Source organism: Phyllopteryx taeniolatus, chromosome 10, assembly GCF_024500385.1.
Source record: "Phyllopteryx taeniolatus isolate TA_2022b chromosome 10, UOR_Ptae_1.2, whole genome shotgun sequence".
Classification (NCBI taxonomy): domain Eukaryota; kingdom Metazoa; phylum Chordata; class Actinopteri; order Syngnathiformes; family Syngnathidae; genus Phyllopteryx; species Phyllopteryx taeniolatus.
The window spans coordinates 10,788,099-10,807,424 of record NC_084511.1 but is presented as its reverse complement, the minus strand read 5'-3'; the positions used below and the strand labels follow the sequence as shown (position 1 = coordinate 10,807,424).

The window sequence follows — 19,326 nt, the reverse complement described above, 5'->3', positions numbered from 1 at the left end:
CATTTCTCCTCACAGTGCCTGCGCAAAGTGGGTGAACAGCATAACAAACTCATGTTACGAATGGAGTTGCGTGTCTTATATGTGCCTGTGTCTCTAAGTTTCAGCTCTGATAAAAGCACCCACATTTAGCGTTGTTTTTTACATTAGCATTTCTCATCCGGAGATGGCAGATATGTCTGCTTCTTAAGAATTCTAACAGCAGGCAAAATTGAAAGTGCACGACTGATTAATAAACAAACATAAATTAAATAAATACATAAACAAAAACTGTGTCAGATATTTGTACCGATCAAAAAGTTGCTTGTTTTTTTTTTTTTTATTGCATCTCACTACCATTATTTTCCCCATACATGCTTCACATTTACCTTTTTCAGATCAACATTAGTGTGGGTTCCATTCATTTGGTACCTTATATACTAATTGATTAAGGGAAATTCAACCCAAAAAAAAACAACTTGTTTACATACGTGATAAAACTATATCCTTGATCAACACCAACATTTTGAAACGCCCGGCACGTTAAAACTGTTCTGCATGTTGAAACTTATTTATAAAAAACAATAATTATACTTCTATGCTAAAACATTGTAGAATGTCCCTGTAGAGAAAATAGCAAGCAGCTATATTTTGTTTCAAAGGCTACACCTGTATTCATTAAAAAATCTTAAATGTAGGCTAATGAAACATTGTGTGGACAGAAAGAAGGCAACTGAAACAATTACAACAACAAAAGACAAACAACATTGAGGGTGTTTGTACAGTAATCATGTAGCCCAAAGGAGCCTTATACTCTGCTTCCATTTAGGCACCATTTAGTAGGGGTGCTTTTAGCCTGCAGCCATGTCTCTGCCATTACCGCATAGTACTATTCTCCAAATGTAGGCTGCCAAAGAAAATTTAATCTGCAACTTCGAAGTACCTGCAATACGTTGCAAGAGGTGGAATTATCACGAGAAAGGATTAAAGTGGATATGGAGACAGATTTCAACTGGCTACAGTGATTTTTAGGGATGTGCAATTCCAGCTATTGGTACTAAATCTAGAATAGACTCAAGATTATCCTTACAAACAGTAAATGTTTTCATGTGGGAACATGTTAATCAAAAGGAGGAAGTGGAATAATAAACTCAGACCCAGTAGTGGCGGGGTCAATAGGGTAGGTTCAAGGTTAATTAACATCGTGGTGGTAAATGAAAGTCCCTTTCACACGACCTTTCTGCCAAATTAACGCATCAGAGGCATAATGGTAGAGTCAGCATTTATTTGACTTGATTAGATTGTTTTCAGATAAAATTCACTGAAGTAGAACATTCATGTGTCTGTAGTGTGCGCTTACACTGCTGCTATACCTTTGCACATTCAGATACTTACTTTCTGGAACAGCAACAATTGCTTTCAACACAAAGAAGCGTGGGCAGTGTCTTGGGTGTTAAACTTTAAACTATGTGTGTTGCTTCCACTATCCCCTCCTGCCTCCGATATGAAGAAAGCAGTCGGCAAAATTGTGGTCGACTTCAGCCAACCCCATTCCATATCAGTACCTGCCAAACAGGATGGTGAGCAGGGGAAAGTCTGGGAAAAAGCAGACTTGGATGAGCAGTGTGAAAGGGGCTTAAGATGACTGTACTATACGTGTTTTTCCGGTTCCGAATGATTAAATTTGGGGTTTCAGCCGTTTCAAACAAACTACTTAAGCGATATAAAGCTATGATGATAGTTCTTGTTAATCTAAACATGTTATGGGGTGACTAATTACGCAGAGTAAATTTAGGTGTTACAAATAAGCTCAAGGTCATTGAACAGAACTCATTAAAAGTGAAGGCTAAAGGCCCTCGAAGTGCACAGCAAACGGTTGACAACAATAATGGGCTTGATATGAAACATAATCCCCACTGCCTGCAATTGTATTGGCAACACCGCCTGAGAATGGTCTCTCCCACTATTATGACTTAACACATCAACATTGCAGCACTGCACACACAGAAAAGGCCACCTGATGATAAACACAGCAGACAGCATCATGGCCTTTATCTCATGGATGCCTGCAACAATCAATTCTATCCCTCCTTACCGCTGATTCAGTTGCTGGGATAAAAACAGACTTTCGGTGAAGGAATCGGTCTCAGCTGGTATGCGATGCTGAGGCGAAGCAGAGAAAAAAATAGCTTGCCAAGACACCATAGTGTTGCTGTTAACTGTAAAATAATGTGTGGGCTTTGGTGGGCTATTTTCTTTTCTTATTATTTTGTGCATTTGGAAAAGAAAACTCGTAGGCAACTTTATATTTTTCACTGGAGGGATGCTTTATTAACTGTTGCATGTGAAGATGTTTTTAATGGATGGTTTGTCATGCATATCCAAAATAAACTTTTATTTGTACTAAAATATGTTTCAACTATTGGTGTATGAATGTGTGTGTGAATGTGACCCTCCGTAAAGCGTTTTGGGCAACGTGATAGTGGTGATAAAAACACTATACATTTTACTCCATTTATAATTTACCATTTAACCATGACACATATAGATTAATTATTACGCTACGCTTAAATGAATACAAATATTTTATTTCCTATTTAAATGTAATGTTTCAATGTTAAGTGTTGCCATTTTCAAATTCACAATTTATTTGTAAAGTTAAAAATCATATGATGAAAACATATGACAATATTTGCTATTTCAAGTTCATCATCAATATCAAAAAGGTTGCATGACGTGCACTACACATTTATGTTATTTATTCATTTTTTCAGCAAAGTTAATTGGATATTGAGCGTGCAAATGAGCCTTCGGGTGCTGTTGTCAAAATAAGTGACCTCTCAGGAATTAAATGATTGTCTAAGATTAAAGTGAACACGGGAGAAGATACCCATTTTACAAATACAAATTCACTTTTGGCCACTTAGGCCTTCGCAAATAAACAAATCACCAACAATACGAGGCATGGAGATGTTATCTTCTTCTTTAGGCTCACAGATGAGTGAGGTCTTAGCAGGCCCTAAAAAAAAAATGTGACAGCTGCAATGCAGCAAGTGAGTGCCTATAAATCATCAGAGATCATGGACCTAGTGGCATGCATTGCCACCAAAGGGAACGGGACATATACTGTAACTCCCACGGGGGGTGGTAAAAAGCCAGATGAGGCACTGGCTCCGGGGAGGCAATGATTTTAAATTATATATTGATGGCAGCCAGGGTAAAAAAAAGACCCAATTTAGGATCCAAAATCAATTCCCACCTGCATTGATACACAGAGGTTGGCAAAAGTCACTCAGTTTATGACAGCATTTAAGCCTCAGACACGTTTCCCCCCAAAGTGTGGGTCAATAAAAGCAATGAGAGAGCGGCGGAATGACGTTAAGAACAAAGGCACTTTGCAGCCAATGCGTGGGGAAATAACATGTCTGGCGTGATGCTCGTGGCAAACTGCGTGCTGACAGCTTCAGAAAACTAAATATGTACAAAAGAGGAATATTTTTCAATACGAGATTGATTGAAAGGACATGACACATTTCATCCTAATTTTCAACTTAAAGAGACAAGTCCCAGACGTCTTAATACGCTGACTTTGACATGTGTTGGTCAAACAGCCCAAGGATTAATTATTATACCAGTTTACGCACTTGCGTTCTTGTCTTGTTGAAAGCAGGGGGTCTAGTCTCATCCTGCCCCACATAATGCTGGGGCAATGGTGATAGCGGATTTTGTTACCATAACATGTAGGGGCTGAACTAGAAATGGTGAACGAACGTGACTGCGAACTGCGAAGCACACTAAGCGCCAAGGTGCCCAACTACACTATGTCAATACTGTAACTGTGTGGGCCTGTATATGGAGAAGCAGCAAACACAATTATGCCTCTCACACACATCGCATTGACAAATTTACCAAGCAATCAATAAGGTGCCGCCTATCAGAAGCGTAATATGTTAGCTAATACTAATATGCGCATCAAACTAAACCCAGTGCAGCTCTTCTTACGTAGTCTTTCACCGCTCTGTGTCTAGACTGAAAAAGAATGGGGCTTCCGCAAAGCCACCATTGGCTAGCCATACTATTTAACCACACAACCCTCACCCCCACCCCATTGGCGTATTGTCTTAAACTCTAAAATGTATATACTTTACAACATACTTTATATGCATAATTTCAGTAAATTTAAGAGTTTCTCTTTTTTTCATTTGGAGTTTGTCCTTTCTGTCAATTATAATTAACATAGAGAAAGCCAGATCACTCATCCTTGGATTATGAAATAAAAATGAAATTTCTGCTTCTGGTAGATTTGAAAATGAATGACCAGTGACCCAAAGAGGGCACCTTAGAAAATCACCTTTGTTGGATTAGAAAATGAGTAACTAACATTTACACAACCTATTCAAATACTGTGTGACCTTAGACATCACAAAAGCAGAATAAAAAAGAAAACATCAAAAATAGGTGGGATTCAGTCACAATTACAAATCTGCGGAGCCGTTGTCATACTGCTTTGACGGAGCCTTATCTGGAGGAGGCAGCGATCTCCCCTGAGAAGACTCAATTTCCTGCACATTTGTACAATGATCCTTACAATTATGTTAGTTCTTATCGGAATCTCCTGACAGACAAGCTGTAACAAATCTCTCTATTATTATAAATAGTAACTGGCAAAATGTCATGCCAATGAGTACTATGGGAGACTTTAACATTCATGTTGACAATAACATGGGAAAAAAAATACATTCTAAAATCATCAGTAAGAACTTCAACAATTTCTCGCACTCTGTTTGCTGTGGTTGACAAGCTCACAACCCGCCCCTGAATCAGATAGCTCCAGAACTCCTAACAGCAGATAAATGCAATTTTAGTGAAAAAATACAATCCATCAGGTTAAATATCAACACAAATCAGCAAAATGATAAAATAATACTACATCTGAAGCCACAAAGGAAAAACAATATTAATTACCATGTCAGAATTTGATACAGTTGACCAAAAAACTTTGGAGAAAGCGGTTCAGCAGCTGACACCATCAATGAGCTGTCTTGACTCAATACCAGCTATTGTGAAGTCTGTGCTAGCTTATTTGCAGCAAATAATCAATTGCTCACTTCAGTCACATCAAACATCAAACAACACACGACACTTTTAAGGCCATAGTCAAATTGTGGGTCAATCATCACTTGCTCCAAACCATACTCAACATCTTTCACTGTTTCCTCACTCACCAAGATTATCTTGAGAGGCAGATGTATGATGTATATCATTAGTCACGTCCTTCAAACTGACATTAAGCAATGGTCTCCCTCAAGAATTGGTGTTCAGCACCCTTGACAATATTGGGAATAACCACCAACGACACTCATAAACATGACTAATGATACGAAAGTGATTAGATACCATGTGACAACAGAACAATGGTCACGGTTCTGGTACATTTTGGCATAATTACAAGAACTTCCTGCTTCGAGTCATCATGATAGGGTGAAAACTTTTTCCTTTTTTTTTAAAAAACCAGATCACAGCTCATTTGAACTGTCCAATGACTGCACGCTTGAATTTGATCCGTAGCCAATTTTGACACCTTAGCAAATGAACTACAACTTGTGAAGAAAGCAATGTATAATTTGTTACCATTGCCATTGGGAAATTTAACTTACTCTGCACACCAAATTAGGTGTGGGACCAGTAAATTGATTGTCAGGATTACATTTGCAAAATGTGGAAATGCATGATAAAGAGTCAGTTTATTGTATTATTTTATATTACAGTAATACAGTGGCCTGTGTTTCTAAGTAAAGTTGTTGGCTATATAGAGAATAGTTTGTGGAAGAGACTTTTTTGGAGTTACTAGGCACAAGGTCTCTCAACAGCCTGGTTGATGAATCTCTCTCATGGTAGATTTGATCAGATTCAGCTATCTCCTCCCATATGCCAGGGGACCGAGGGTGCTATTTGAAGAATGGGAGGAGGGATCACTCTGCAGCATGTTGCTTTTCAGGCTAGGCAGGTGTTGTAAATGTCCAGGAGGGAGGGGAGTGAGACACCACTTATCTTCTGCAAGCATGTTCCCAATGTAGGGCAGGGACATACTGTGGTTGGCAACAGCAGATTTGATTAAACAGGTAGGCGTGCTTTGTACAAGTCATGGCTTAACGGGGCCAGGGTAAAGCCTTAGCAATGAACGTGAATGCTCGGCATGCTAGTCATTGATGCGGTACTGCTGATTCTTACTAGCGGTTGTAAGAGAATTCACTGCTAATGGGTTGGAGGACAATGCATGGTCTACCTAGAGAATATTACAGTTCTTCGCCTCATGACGGTTATTTGTATTAAAAAGTCTACATTTGTAGTCGCTAGCCAAACATGCTGAAGTAATGAGAGGTTGTGAAGGAAACAAAAAAAAGAAATACACTTGTTTTTGGTCTGATCCAAGATGAAGCAACAAAGAAAAAAAATGGAAGTCAGGAAATTCGGGAAGTCATCACTCATCCACAGCTGGTGGAAGCTAGACAGGTTGATTTCCTAATATTTCTCATGACAGACTGTCCTTTTCCACTGCTGACCTCCCCGATGCTTCTCTATTACGACTTCCAGGGTCCAGGGACGAGTATCCCTTAGACGGCCAGTGAGGAAATTGTTTCCATTTCCAGCCATGGCTGTGAGGCAACGATGACTAATGGTCCAGTGGATTTGATGCTCAAGTGACAGAGACACCAGTAGTAGAATATCTAAATTGATGAAGATATGATTTAAACGTAATTTAAAACTAAACATCCAAACATGAAGCTGTGTGAAAAATGTTAAATTTTATTTTACACACATCTGGGTCATTTCTTTTGATTGATGTCCTTCAATTATGCACATCATTTTATTTATATAATTAAGTATGTTCCTAGACAATATGGAACTACATTCTTTACGAAGTCCAGGTCCTGTCAACAAACCCCAAAATGCGAATCCATCAAAAAGTATGTCATAGCGTCACATGCTAATCTTAAGGTTCTTTGAATTATCTTTTTTTTTTTATTTCCAATGAAAAAGTTCAAAAATACTGGTGGCTTACTAGCAGTGATATTTCATCCCAAATTAAGCCTTCTGCAAGCTGCCGTCTGTTCGATAGCCTTTCTGCTTCAGCACAAGAGGAAATCGTCTCAACCCAAGGATCCCTCGCAAGTCAATTGAAACAGAAAGACAAACGATCTCTTCTGCTTTCCTGCTCATCCAGAAAGGCATTTTGTCAAAGTAATACAGAGCCGAGTACATCGATGAGTTTAAATGGAAAACGGCCACTGCTTTATTATGCTGCAGTGCCTTGAAATGAATGGGGAATAATGGATATATTCACACCAGTATTAATATCCTCAAAGCCAACCCCCCCTCTCCTAGTCTCCATTTCTCTCTCTCCAAGGCACCAAAGTACTTTGCCCTTGGCTATGTCTTAGACTAAATTGATTCATGAGAACATTTGTGTCATATTTTCTCTTTTTCTTTTCCCGCATTGTCAAGATAGAGCGTCACTGCGGTACTCAGCACCCATAATTTGGGTTTGCATTGTCGAGCTCCACATATTCATCTCTGGAGTGACGTTAACAAGGCAAATTGGCCAATGACACTTTGCGAGATTGGCTTGCTGATATTGAGATGGGGTCACAGTAAGAAAATATTGACTCCTATGGTTAACGTCACATGATTATGGTCTCAATAACCACCTATGAGGACAGAGAGAGTCAATAAAATGGTAAGGGCACAATATTTCTTCATCATCATTGGCTATTCACATTGTTCCAAAGAGATAAGAATGTCAATTTATACAGTACATTAAAGCAGCATAGAAGATGGCAGAAACAAGCCTACATAATGAAAAACAGTCTGAGTAAGGGGATAAAAAAAACAAAAACAAACAAAAACACCTTACCATCAATGATCAATCATCGATTAAATAACTGTTTGCCTGTTGAGTGTTTATTGTGTATCATATCTTCCCAAATAATGTCTCTCTCTCCAATAGATGTTTCCCTCCAATTAGTAATTGGGTGTTTAGACTAATAAGTGTCTCTCTCAAACAAAATTGCAAATTTTTCCAGCAAGTGGAAAAAAACCAAAAACAAACAAACAAAAAAAGTTTATTAGTCACACGTGTATTAAATATTTAAGATATTTTGAATTTACCCTTGAGGGATTGTAATGAATATATTAAATGAAAAAATAATGACACATTACCTCCCCATTTGATCGGAACTCTGTTGCTAACCAAACCAGTAGAACTGAGGCACATTAACAGTCTCAAATAAATTATGCATGACAAGTCTGTAGTTGTACTGCATGTGATAAATGAGTATTACAGATGATCTTACGTTACGCGGAGATGTCTCTATGGACAATTAGCCCTATAAAGACCCAACATGATCACTTCACAATGTTGTGTTCATCCCAGTCTGCCTGAGTTCTCCCCATTTCACTGCCTTTCTTCAGAACAGTCCTTTTTATTTTGTAAAACATTGATAACATTGTTTAACATCAGTCCAAAAATGTCTCCTAAAATCTGCAGGTGAAATAAATAAACACACCTAGCCAATATTTGCGGAAATATGGTACAAACATATATTATTAATGCTCCAGCACGCCCATGACCCTAGTGAGGATAAGCAGTACAGAAAATGGATGGATGGATGTATTTTACTGTAGATGAATCCATGCATGAGACCAAGGTTATAAAGGTGGTAATTCAACTTTACGCAAACTTGGGACTAAGAAAAAGTCTGACGTACTCAATCAAGGCAGGGAAAATGATGACTTTACAGACAAAACATGTCCTTTGAATAATGAGTAGAATTGTGTATTACTTGTCAAGCTCTGGAGCATTGTCAGCCCTTTGATTACATTGAAAGGCTAATCACACAATAAGAGAGTAGAAATCAAACCTTAGGTGGAACCTTGTATACTCCTATGAGGCAAGATTGTAATGCCAAATACTGTTAAAAGATTAAAACTCTCAATTTCTATTGGTTCAAATGTAATTATGTTTATTATTATAGTGCAGAATTGCTGAATTCAGTTTTATCTTGTTGTCCTTGAATAGTTCTTAAATGGCTTTGGCACAAGACTGTCTTCTTACTGACTAATTCACTTCAATACGTTTTACAAAGGCGATTAACAAAAAAAACAAAAAAAACAAAAAGTTGCCTATAGACATCAATACACAGGGACTATTCTACCCCAACACACTACCAGGCTGTCTAAGTCAATTATGATGTTTGAATGACTTAATGAGAATGCACATGCAGTATTTGCCTAAATTGACTGTAGTAACACAAACAAACAACACCAGCTATGATCAAGCAAGACAGAATAAACTAGAACAAAAGTCAATAAATGCCTCTTTTAAATATACACCTAGAAACCTCATATTTCCAGTACAAATACTACTACTAATAATAACAATAATAATAATAAAGTGCACTAACTCATTTCATAGACTATTTGTCATACAAACATTACATCGCTTACAGGTAAACCCATTTCAACTCCTTTGCAAATAACAGATGACAGCTGGGATAGGCTCCAGCACGCCCGCGACCCGAGTGAGGAGAAGCGGCTCAGAAAATGGATGGATGGATGGATGGATGGATAGAATTCCAAATGTGTTTTTAAAAATAAAGGTCTACCCTTAACAGACAATTTTGACATACCTTTGCTGGCACTCTCCACATGCTCCAGTTCCTCTGGAAATCTCAAAATCTCTGGGTATGCCTCGTCACATTTCTCAGCCAGAAAATGAAGCAGCGTGGTGTTCTGACCGATCGATTTGGTGTCTCGCAGCTACAAAAGAAAAAAAAAAAAAAAAGAAACAAATATATATAATATTACAAATGTTTACATCCATTCAAACATCAAGTGCAAATGACAGTTTAAGTAGCTTAGTTACTGGAGGGATCCGCACATATTGATTAGATTAATTTACTGTGAATTATCTACGTTTTACTTTCAACTTAAAAAGCTAAAGAGAAAGTAAAAACAAAGAGAAGATGGTGTTGAGTCAGAGGATAGTAACAAGATGAAAGTCTGCGGCCTGAAACTTCACATGAGTAAATGAATAAAATAATATGAAAATAAATTACCACAAACTGGCCCTAACACTATGTAAAATTTAGCTTTCTTTGTTAATTGACTGGGATAAATCACATGGCCTTAGAATAAGATGTGACGTCCATTTTAACTCAGGTATAAGTTTAAAAAAGCGTGACATGAAATGGACAACACATAAAACAAGTTACACGTTAATTGTCAAATAATCCAGCACCAATTACCGTAATTTTCTTGTGTAATGCGCACCACCAAAGTTCACTTCAAAATTCTGGAAAACCCTTCTAAATATGTATAATGCATTTTTACAATGCATGATTTTGAGTCTACCCATATGTTCAAAACATGAAGTATTATCTGTATTTTGTTAGTTTTTTTTCAAATGATTATTCTGAATTTAAGCACTTTATTTGAACACTTATTTTGTATTTACTTGCTCTTAATTTGAAATTCACAGCCCTACTTTTATTTAGTAAATTAGAAAACACACAGTTGTGATCATATGTTTGATTACCCAGGCATAGTTTGTAAGATGGGTACAACTCTCTAAAGAAAACACGAAGGGCCAGGGAAAACACATTTAATTTTATTTTAATGTGATTCAAATTAAACGGTCATGAATTTCAGAAAAGCATTATCATTAAACAAAACATAACCATAAATTCATTAATGATGGTTGTTGTTCAGTCATCAGTTATATTAAAAAAAATAAAATAATAATTCCACAAATTCTACCAAGGTAGGTAAACTTATGAGCACAACTGTACATATATGTAGTCATACGTACCCCTGTCATATTGGAATGAAAGTGTAGGCTACACCTTTTTCATAACCGCTAGGTGGCGGTGGCATATTAGAATGAAAGTGTATACCTAACTCATAACCTCTAGGTGGCATTGTCATTTTGGAGTGAAAGTGTAATGCTTTTTCAAAACCTCTACATGGCGGGATACATTTATAAAATGTGAACGTTTTTTTTTCTCATTTTCCCCTATACCTGTGTACAATGTACACTATTGACACTTGACAATTTTTTTTGGGAAAATTTGCATTTATACATGAGAAATTACGGTATTATTATAATTACCTACCTATGTGGCAATATTGTCTATATTACTGTAATAAACACTGGAAAATATTTTAAATGTTCTTTCTAGTCCCTTGCAAGACAGCCAAGAGATTTACACAGCAACGACCATAATTCAGTATCATAATACTAGTAAAAATAATTAATAATAATGAATGACAGAAATGGATGTAGCACCCTGTTCGACCTCCATTACAGAAAACCCAAGCTAATTTGTAGCCCGGCAATTGCAAATTTGCCAGTTCCTGGATTTCTGGAATTAATGCTCTGTTTTAGTAGTACTTGTGGCGAACACACCATTGTGTCATTGGAAACTCAGTCTTCTCATGCAGACACCCGAATCTCTACATCCGTGCACAAAAAAAAAAAAAGTTATGCCATAATCATTCCCCGCCGTGATTGCCAAGCTGCTCCAATGGCATGCTGGGGGGAAGCTAATTAGCATCATACAGCACTTTGTACTCATGCTGAATGTATCCATGCTGTAGACAGCCAGAGTTGCATTTGCCCACACACATGCACCTGGCCATGGGCATAACACACACAGCAACAACAACGGCAACAACAACCCACATACACACGCGCAAAATTGAGCCAATTACATGTTATCAGCGAAACACCCTCACACAGCAACATGGAACCGTTTGCACACAATTTCATCAAGTGAAGATTAAGATTAAGATTTTAACGACCATAGGGCGCACATAAAAGTCTTAAATTTCTCCAAAATGGACAGGCCGCCAACACGCTGCTTATATAGAGGAAAGGCGGACGTGACTGAGGACAGCATGCGGACGTTAAAGGGGGAAGGGTGCGCATGAAAGAGGGACGCCCCCCAGTAGGTATATAGCGTCGGCATGTGCATTGTGCAAAACAACATCGGTTTGGCTAAGGACCCCCCGACAATGGCACCTACGAAGAGACACGTTTATGAAGCAAAGTTTAAACTGCAAGCTATATGGGAATCGAGCCGCTGCGAGATAATTCAAAATCAATGAATCCATGGTTCGCAAGTAGAGGAAGCAGGAAAACAAGCTTTGCCAAGTCAAGAAGACGAAGCGCCGGGCTATGGTGGTTACGCCACCATATGTGAATGGATTGTGGATGCCTGGGCTAAGGTATCTGCTTTGACTGTTCTCCGAGCTTTCGCGAAAGCCGGCATCATTGCTGAACAGCTCCCCGGCAACGAGACTGACTCAGACAATGACGAGAGGGAACCCGGCATGTTTGATGGAGAACTTGCCCAGCTGTTCTTTTCGGATACAGAACATGAGGACTTTGATGGATTTGTGGATGAGAATTGATCAAAAAATAACGTGACTACATTGTTAAATACTTCAATAAAGTAAAACCAAACTCAGTTTTGCTCCCGCTGCCTTTTTAAAAACATACACTATCATGCATGCTAGTGTATGTTTTAGCGTGCATGCATGCTACCGTATGTTTTAAGCTAGCGTATGTTTTACCATGCCTGTGCCCAATAATACGGTGCGCCTTATGTATGTGTTAAATACAGAAATTGGCCCCCGTAACTGAGGCTGCGCCTTTTAGTACGGTGCGCCTTATGGTCGTGAAAATACGGTGATCATTTGCTCATTTCACGGGCTTTGAATTCTAAGGTGTTTATTGTCATACTCCAAGCTGTCATTATCACTCAAAACTACCTTATTTATTATATTACACTCATCTTCTTGTATGTAATGAGTAAATAATGTCGTGTGTTTCCCCATTGTCTCACTAGAGGATTATGATTTCTAACTAAGTGATGATATTCTGATTTTACTTTTGTGGCGGATGCAAAACAAGTAATGCCTCTGAGAGACTAAAGGGTAGTAACCGTAATTAGATCAAACCGTTCATTAAATACTTAACGGCAAAAACACCAAAACGGCAACACCAACATATGATAATACTTTATTACATAAAAATGGCTTCACTTCAAGTCATTAAAAGCAGTTCCCCATAATGCCTGCTGTTTTAGAACATTTTGACTAATCTTTCAAGACCCGAAGAATATTGTGTTCTGTGATGATATACGCACCAACCTTACCAAAAGACAAAGTACACACACACACACACACACACACACATTCAACTATGAAATGTGGCGTGAGCGACGCTGACTAACTGTGTGTCTCAAGATGGAAGTCGGTGGCTTTTTTACATGCTGTTCGTCATTTCCTCTATAAACTGCATTATCTTTTCTCACAATTGCAGTGCACACTTTCTACTACCTACTGTGGCAGACACTCTATTTATACCATACATATGCAATCAAAACCAGAAGCCTACATGCACTATAGAAAATGGCAAACATTTTTCTCACTGTTGGACATGTGATCAGATTCACCTTTTCCTGTTTTGCATCAATAATGATTACCCGAATTAATTATTTTTGTTAAATGCCAGAATAATTAGAGGATAATCCTTTTTTAAACAATATTTCATTACTTTCATTGAAGTCAGAAGTTTACGTACTTTTCATTGGTATTTGCTATCCCAAGCCCCTCTTTCGGGTACATTTTCTAGCTTCAAACTGCCCTCTGCTGCTGAAATATCAGAACTCATTCAGAAATCAAAGCCTGCTACCTGCCATTTAGACCTCCTCCCTACTGCCCTGGTTAAAGGCTGCCTACCCTCTGTGTCCTCCTTAATAACTACCGACACACATTCCTCCCTCACTTCTGGCCTTGTTCCTTCATCATTCAAATCAGCTGCAATAACTCATATACTCAAGGAACCTGGTGCAGAAACCACTACTTTCATTAACTTTCATCCTTCTAAAATTCACTACTTTCCAAAATTCTTCAAAAAACAGTTGCATCTCAGGTTCAGGCGGCACGGTGGGCGACTGGTTAGCACACCTGCCTCACAGTTCTGAGGACCGGGGTTCAAATCCTGGCCCCGCTTGTGTGGAGTTTGCATGTTCTCCCTGTGCCTGCGTGGATTCTCCGGGTTTACCTTCCACATCCCAAAAACATGTGCGGGAGGTTGATTGAACACTCAAAATTGCCCATAGGTGTGAATGTGAGTGCGGATGGTTGTGTGTGTATGTGTGCCCTGCGATGGGGTGGCGACCAGTTCAGGATGTACCCCGCCTCTCGCCCGAAGATAGGTGGGATAGGCTCCAGCACGCCCGCGACCCTAGCGACAAACTTTACAGAAAGAAAACACTTGTAGCACGGGTAGAGTTTGAATGGCAATTAAAACCACAGTTTAACGAAAAAGAAAAAAAAAAACTTGAAACGTACGTATCATTATGTTAAGAGACTAAGCATACTGTGTTTTTTATCATTTTTTTTCTTCACGTGCTCGTACATCTTTTTTGTTGTGAAATTAAAAATGTATTCTTTTATGCTTTACTCTCATGTATTATTTTTGTTTCTAATAAAATTCCAACTTCGTTCTTGTAAAATGAACACAGTCTCAAAAAATTATTTTTCTTCTAATTATTATTGTCATAAATTTATGTCATCATTATTGTGGAAATCTGACTTTTTGGACCTTTTGGTATTTATTGTTGTAAGAATACATTGTTTATTCCCCTTGTAATATTACAACTTTATTCAAAGAAATATGACTTTATTCTTGTAAAGTACTGTTCAAACTCATGGCATCACTCTTGTAAAATATCTTCAAAAATTCCACTTTAAAAATGAACCCGTTCCTCAATTATGACATTTAAATAGCAATATTACAATTGTATTCTTGTACATTTATAGCATCGTAATATTGTAATAATGTTTTGTATCTTGTAAAATGACAATTTTTCCTCTACCTTTTAGTGTGGCCCCAATAGTGGTTCATTGTGAACAAAACACTGACATAAGACACTGAGCATGGGTCTGTTCTGCTTCAACTTGAATTGAACAAAAATTTGTCCTCCATCATTAATTATTAAGCAGCGTTGGTAAATTGTTATTTAATGTTGCTTGTTATTCCCTCAGTATGCCAGGGATGTTTTTGAGTAATCGAGCATATGTTTTCATCCATTCAGCCAATATGTTGCATTAGTGCTGCATGCAGCCTCTGTTCTGTTAATCATTAGCATGCTTATTGAGATGGTTAATAGATGTCTTAGTACACGATACAAATTTGAGAGATTAACAATGTTATGATGATAATTTACAAATCTTTTTTTACACTATAAAATGTACACAGACTCCGCTGGTGAAGCCCGAGTGAGTGTTCAGAATGTTCTACGTGATCATATTCAGTCCTGAGAGGCTTGTGTATCGTTGGGATAGGGTGTGTGTGTGTTTGTGTGCGTGCGTGTGTGCAGCTCATTTCCATCATCAACCTCCTCCTCCCTGATGAGCCCATTACATACCCCAGAATTGCCACCCAGGGGTCAATTCATCTGATTGACTCAAGTGAGAAATACTTTTTTTTTTCTTTTTCTCTTGTTCATCAATAATTGGCCAATCAGCCCCCTGAGGCTTTTACCAGGCTCTACACTGATTCACGGGACGCCTACATCGCTTGCTCAATATGGAAATGCCCTTTTTTTCCCACCACCTTTGTAGGTTTTCAAAGATGATAATGCACTTAGCAAGCAATGTCAAACAGTTGTTTTAATGTTAAAATGTTGTGTCACATTCAATATGTTGCTGTAAAACGGTAATTTTATCAGTGGTGTAACATCTTTTAGGTCACGTTAAGTCGATTAATTCTTTTAATAAATGATTTAAAAGAGGCATACTGTATTTTGCAATTATTTCGCAAATTTAAACAATTCTTGGTATCTCAATAAAAGGTCTGTGACATCCTTCTGTCCAAATACACAAAGAGCACATCTAATATCCACTTTAAACACTGTGGTTCAAACCATACATTTTTTTTTTTTTGGTTCTTTAGATGACACTGCTTCCTTGCAAGTAAATTTAGTCCAGATGAAATGTGAGCATAAAAATGGGATTTTGGTCAGATCCAGTGTGACTATACAGCTGATTTTCACTGTGCCGTGACTTTCCCTTCATCGGTCCGCCGCAGGAGATTCCCCCTTCGCTCACTTTTAATTAAGGAAAAGGAGTCCGACGGCACAACACACAATAGGAGCACCTTCTCTCACATTCTGCAATGTGACACTTACCAGGCTGCAACTTTAAGAACACCTGCACAATATAATATTATATATTTAAGAATATTTTATACAAAAGCTGTATAAAAATGTCAACCAAGGTAAAAATGGACAATTTCTATTGACACCGTCAGAGTAAAATTACTTCAAAGATAGCATGGTCCAATTCGAGATCTCAAAATATCAAATCGATATTAAGACTAGCAGAATAAAAACAACAAATTAGAATTTTGTAAAACCGCAAGAGAACCAAAACCCCAGTAAAATAAAAAAAGGCAGTGTTGAAAAAGGTAAAAAAAAATGCAGTAAAAAGGTTACCAAAAGTAAAAAAAAGAGACCAAGGCAGTAATAGAACAGCAGGAATAAAGTGAGAAAATTGCAACTCCAAAACAAAAATGTTGAATAAAAAAAGTAGAAGTGTTCACAAGTAATGTTGAAAATGTTTAAAATGGAAATAAAAATAATAAGAATAGTAAAAAGTAGTGAAAACAAAAACAAAAAAAAGATATCTTTGCAGTGTTGTATTATGCGACATTAAAACAAACAAACAAACAAACAAAAACAGCAACAAAAAATAATAGTGTTAAAGTAAAGACAAAATAACTGGTCAGAAAAGGAGAGCAAAACTACACTGACTCGAATAACAACAAAAAATGTCCAGAAGTAGAGGAGAACGTGGGGATTCATATTTGTGTTTGTTTGTTTGTTAGTTAGCAGGCTTCTCCTTCGTTCACTGTAGACATATGGGTGGTGTCATTATGATTCTGGAGTGTGGACTGTCCCATTGACAGACTCAAACTGTAAAAATACAGTAAAATTCAAATACAATAATTTCTCATGAATAATACGCACCCCCAAATTTGACCTCAAAATTCTGGAAAACCCTTCTACCTATGTATAATGCATTTTTACAATGCATGATTTTGCTTCTACCCCTATGTTGAAAACATGAAGTATTGTCTGTATTTTGTTAGTTTTTTTCAAATAATTAAGTTAAGAACACGGCACGGTGGACGACTGGTTAGAGCGTCTGGTTAGAGCGTCTGCCTCACAGTTCTGAGGAACGGGGTTCAATCCCCGGTCCCGCCTGTGTGGAGTTTGCATGTTCTGCCAGTGCCTGCGTGGGTTTTCTCCGGGCACTCCGGTTTCCTCCCACATCCCAAAAACATGCATGGTAGGTTAATTGACAACTCTAAATTGCCCGTAGGTGTGAATGTGAGTGCGAATGGTTGTTTGTTTCTATGTGCCCTGTGATTGGGGGCAACCAGTTCAGGGTGTACCCCGCTCCCTGCCCGATGATAGCTGGGATAGGCTCCAGCACGCCCGCGACCCTAGTGAGGAGAAGCGGCTCAGAAAATGGATGGATGGATGTGTCATATTGGAGTGAACAGTGTAGGCTACAACTTTTTTATAACCTGTAGGTGGCGGTGGTCTATTAGAAGGAAATTGTACAGCTTTTTCATAACCTCTAGATGGTAGATTTTTTTCATTTTGTCCTATACCTATGTACAATGTGCACTATTGACTTTTGAACATTTTTTTGTGAAAAAAAATGTGCATTATACACGAGAAATTACGGTACATACTTCCAAAATGTGACTTACTTTGCAAAGGAAGTTGACGTTGAAGCCAAACGTCTGGGCGTTTCTGGAGCCCGCGTTCATGTAGTTGCCGACCAGCAGCACCAACTCCAGAAGCTTCCTGAAGCCTTCGCTCTTTTTCACCTCCTCACAGGCAAATGTCACGTTCATGATGTCGGGTCGAATGTTGCTCACTTGCTCCTCAAACGTCAACTTGAAAAGGATGCCATTGAGACGCGGCCGCAGGAGCTTGACCGAACTCATCTGAAGACACACATCAAATATTAATCAATACATTATGAAGCAAAACAACTATTAGGTGTCAATAATGTATAATTATTAAATGATCTCTCCAAATATGTGATTTTCTTTTTCAGATTAAAGCGCTTCACTTTTTCCACAGTTTGTTGTGTTTCAAGCAATTACCAAGATAACGGAAGAAAATGCAGTCGTTCAAGGCAACTTTCCCCATCTAAGACAGGAGGTTTCATTAGAACCGTGCCTGAGTGTGGATGAGATGTTTTTTCAAACACACACGCACACACACATCTTCATCACTTTAACTGATTCCTATACAATAAGCTTTAACGTCTTTTATTTCCCTGGAGAACTAAATAGCTGTGAAGTAAGAAGCTCCTCCATCAGCACCGAGGTATATGATCACCAGACGGGTGAGATCATTTGGGAAGGCTGCCACCCCCACCGCTTCATTACACTTCATGAAAAGACAGAGGCCAACAACTTTCATTGTGTTAGGAGGAGGAAATTAAGGAGATGGGAGCATACCTTGCTTGCACCCTGGGGTCCAACTTCTTTATGAAAGTGCTTTATGTGACTATCATCATGGAAAGTTTGCCAATAAAGTTTCCCAAAGTGGAGGATGTACAATTAAGAGTGTGTGCACATGCACAATTTTAACAACTTTAAAAGGTGTGTCCTCTAAATAATGTTAAAAATGTTCTCAGCTAGTGGAGGTTTGTTAAAATAAAAAACGTGTGTGATGGTGTGTGTTTTGTCTCGTCTGGCCATCTAGGAATTCGACTCACTACAATGCCAAACTGCTCCGACTCCACGAGCTCTTCATATTCACTCTTCAGTTCAGCTAGCGACGACAGCTCGTTCTGCTCCGGCAGGTTTCTTATCAGGTTCTGCACGCACAAACACACAGGTTTTTTTTTAACAGGTTCTGCACACACTTATATATAGTAAGTTAAAGTAGAGTGACTTTTAATGCAAATCTCATTTTCGGTCCATACCATCTCAAAGACAAACATGCGTTGCGTGCATTAAATCAACTTACCTGCTTCAATATGTTTTAAAATGTAACAGCTTTGTGATATTGTCACAAACACCCGTCGACATCTGACATGGCTGAACTTGATATACAATGAATAACTACTTATAACTGTGAATGAAGAAAAGATATGAACAAGATGGGGAAATTCACTTTCTGGGCAAGAGCAAAAAAAATAATAAAAAATAGATGCTATCCCATTGAACACTGATTTGCTTTGGAGTGG

General features: G+C 38.2%; 1 protein-coding gene across 10 annotated transcripts in view; it reads right to left on the bottom strand.

Annotated features, from left to right (window-relative positions):
- The window catches only part of diaph2 (diaphanous-related formin 2), a 563,702-nt gene that overhangs the window by 226,910 nt on the left and 317,466 nt on the right, over nt 1–19,326 (bottom strand). For all 10 annotated transcript variants that reach the window (XM_061787877.1, XM_061787869.1, XM_061787876.1 and 7 more), the window contains 3 exons: nt 18,853–18,954; nt 17,831–18,070; nt 9,666–9,795 (listed from right to left, as the gene is read on the bottom strand). In XM_061787877.1, coding sequence (XP_061643861.1) covers nt 9,666–9,795; nt 17,831–18,070; nt 18,853–18,954 — 472 coding nt within the window. The remainder of the gene's footprint in view (nt 1–9,665; nt 9,796–17,830; nt 18,071–18,852; nt 18,955–19,326) is intronic.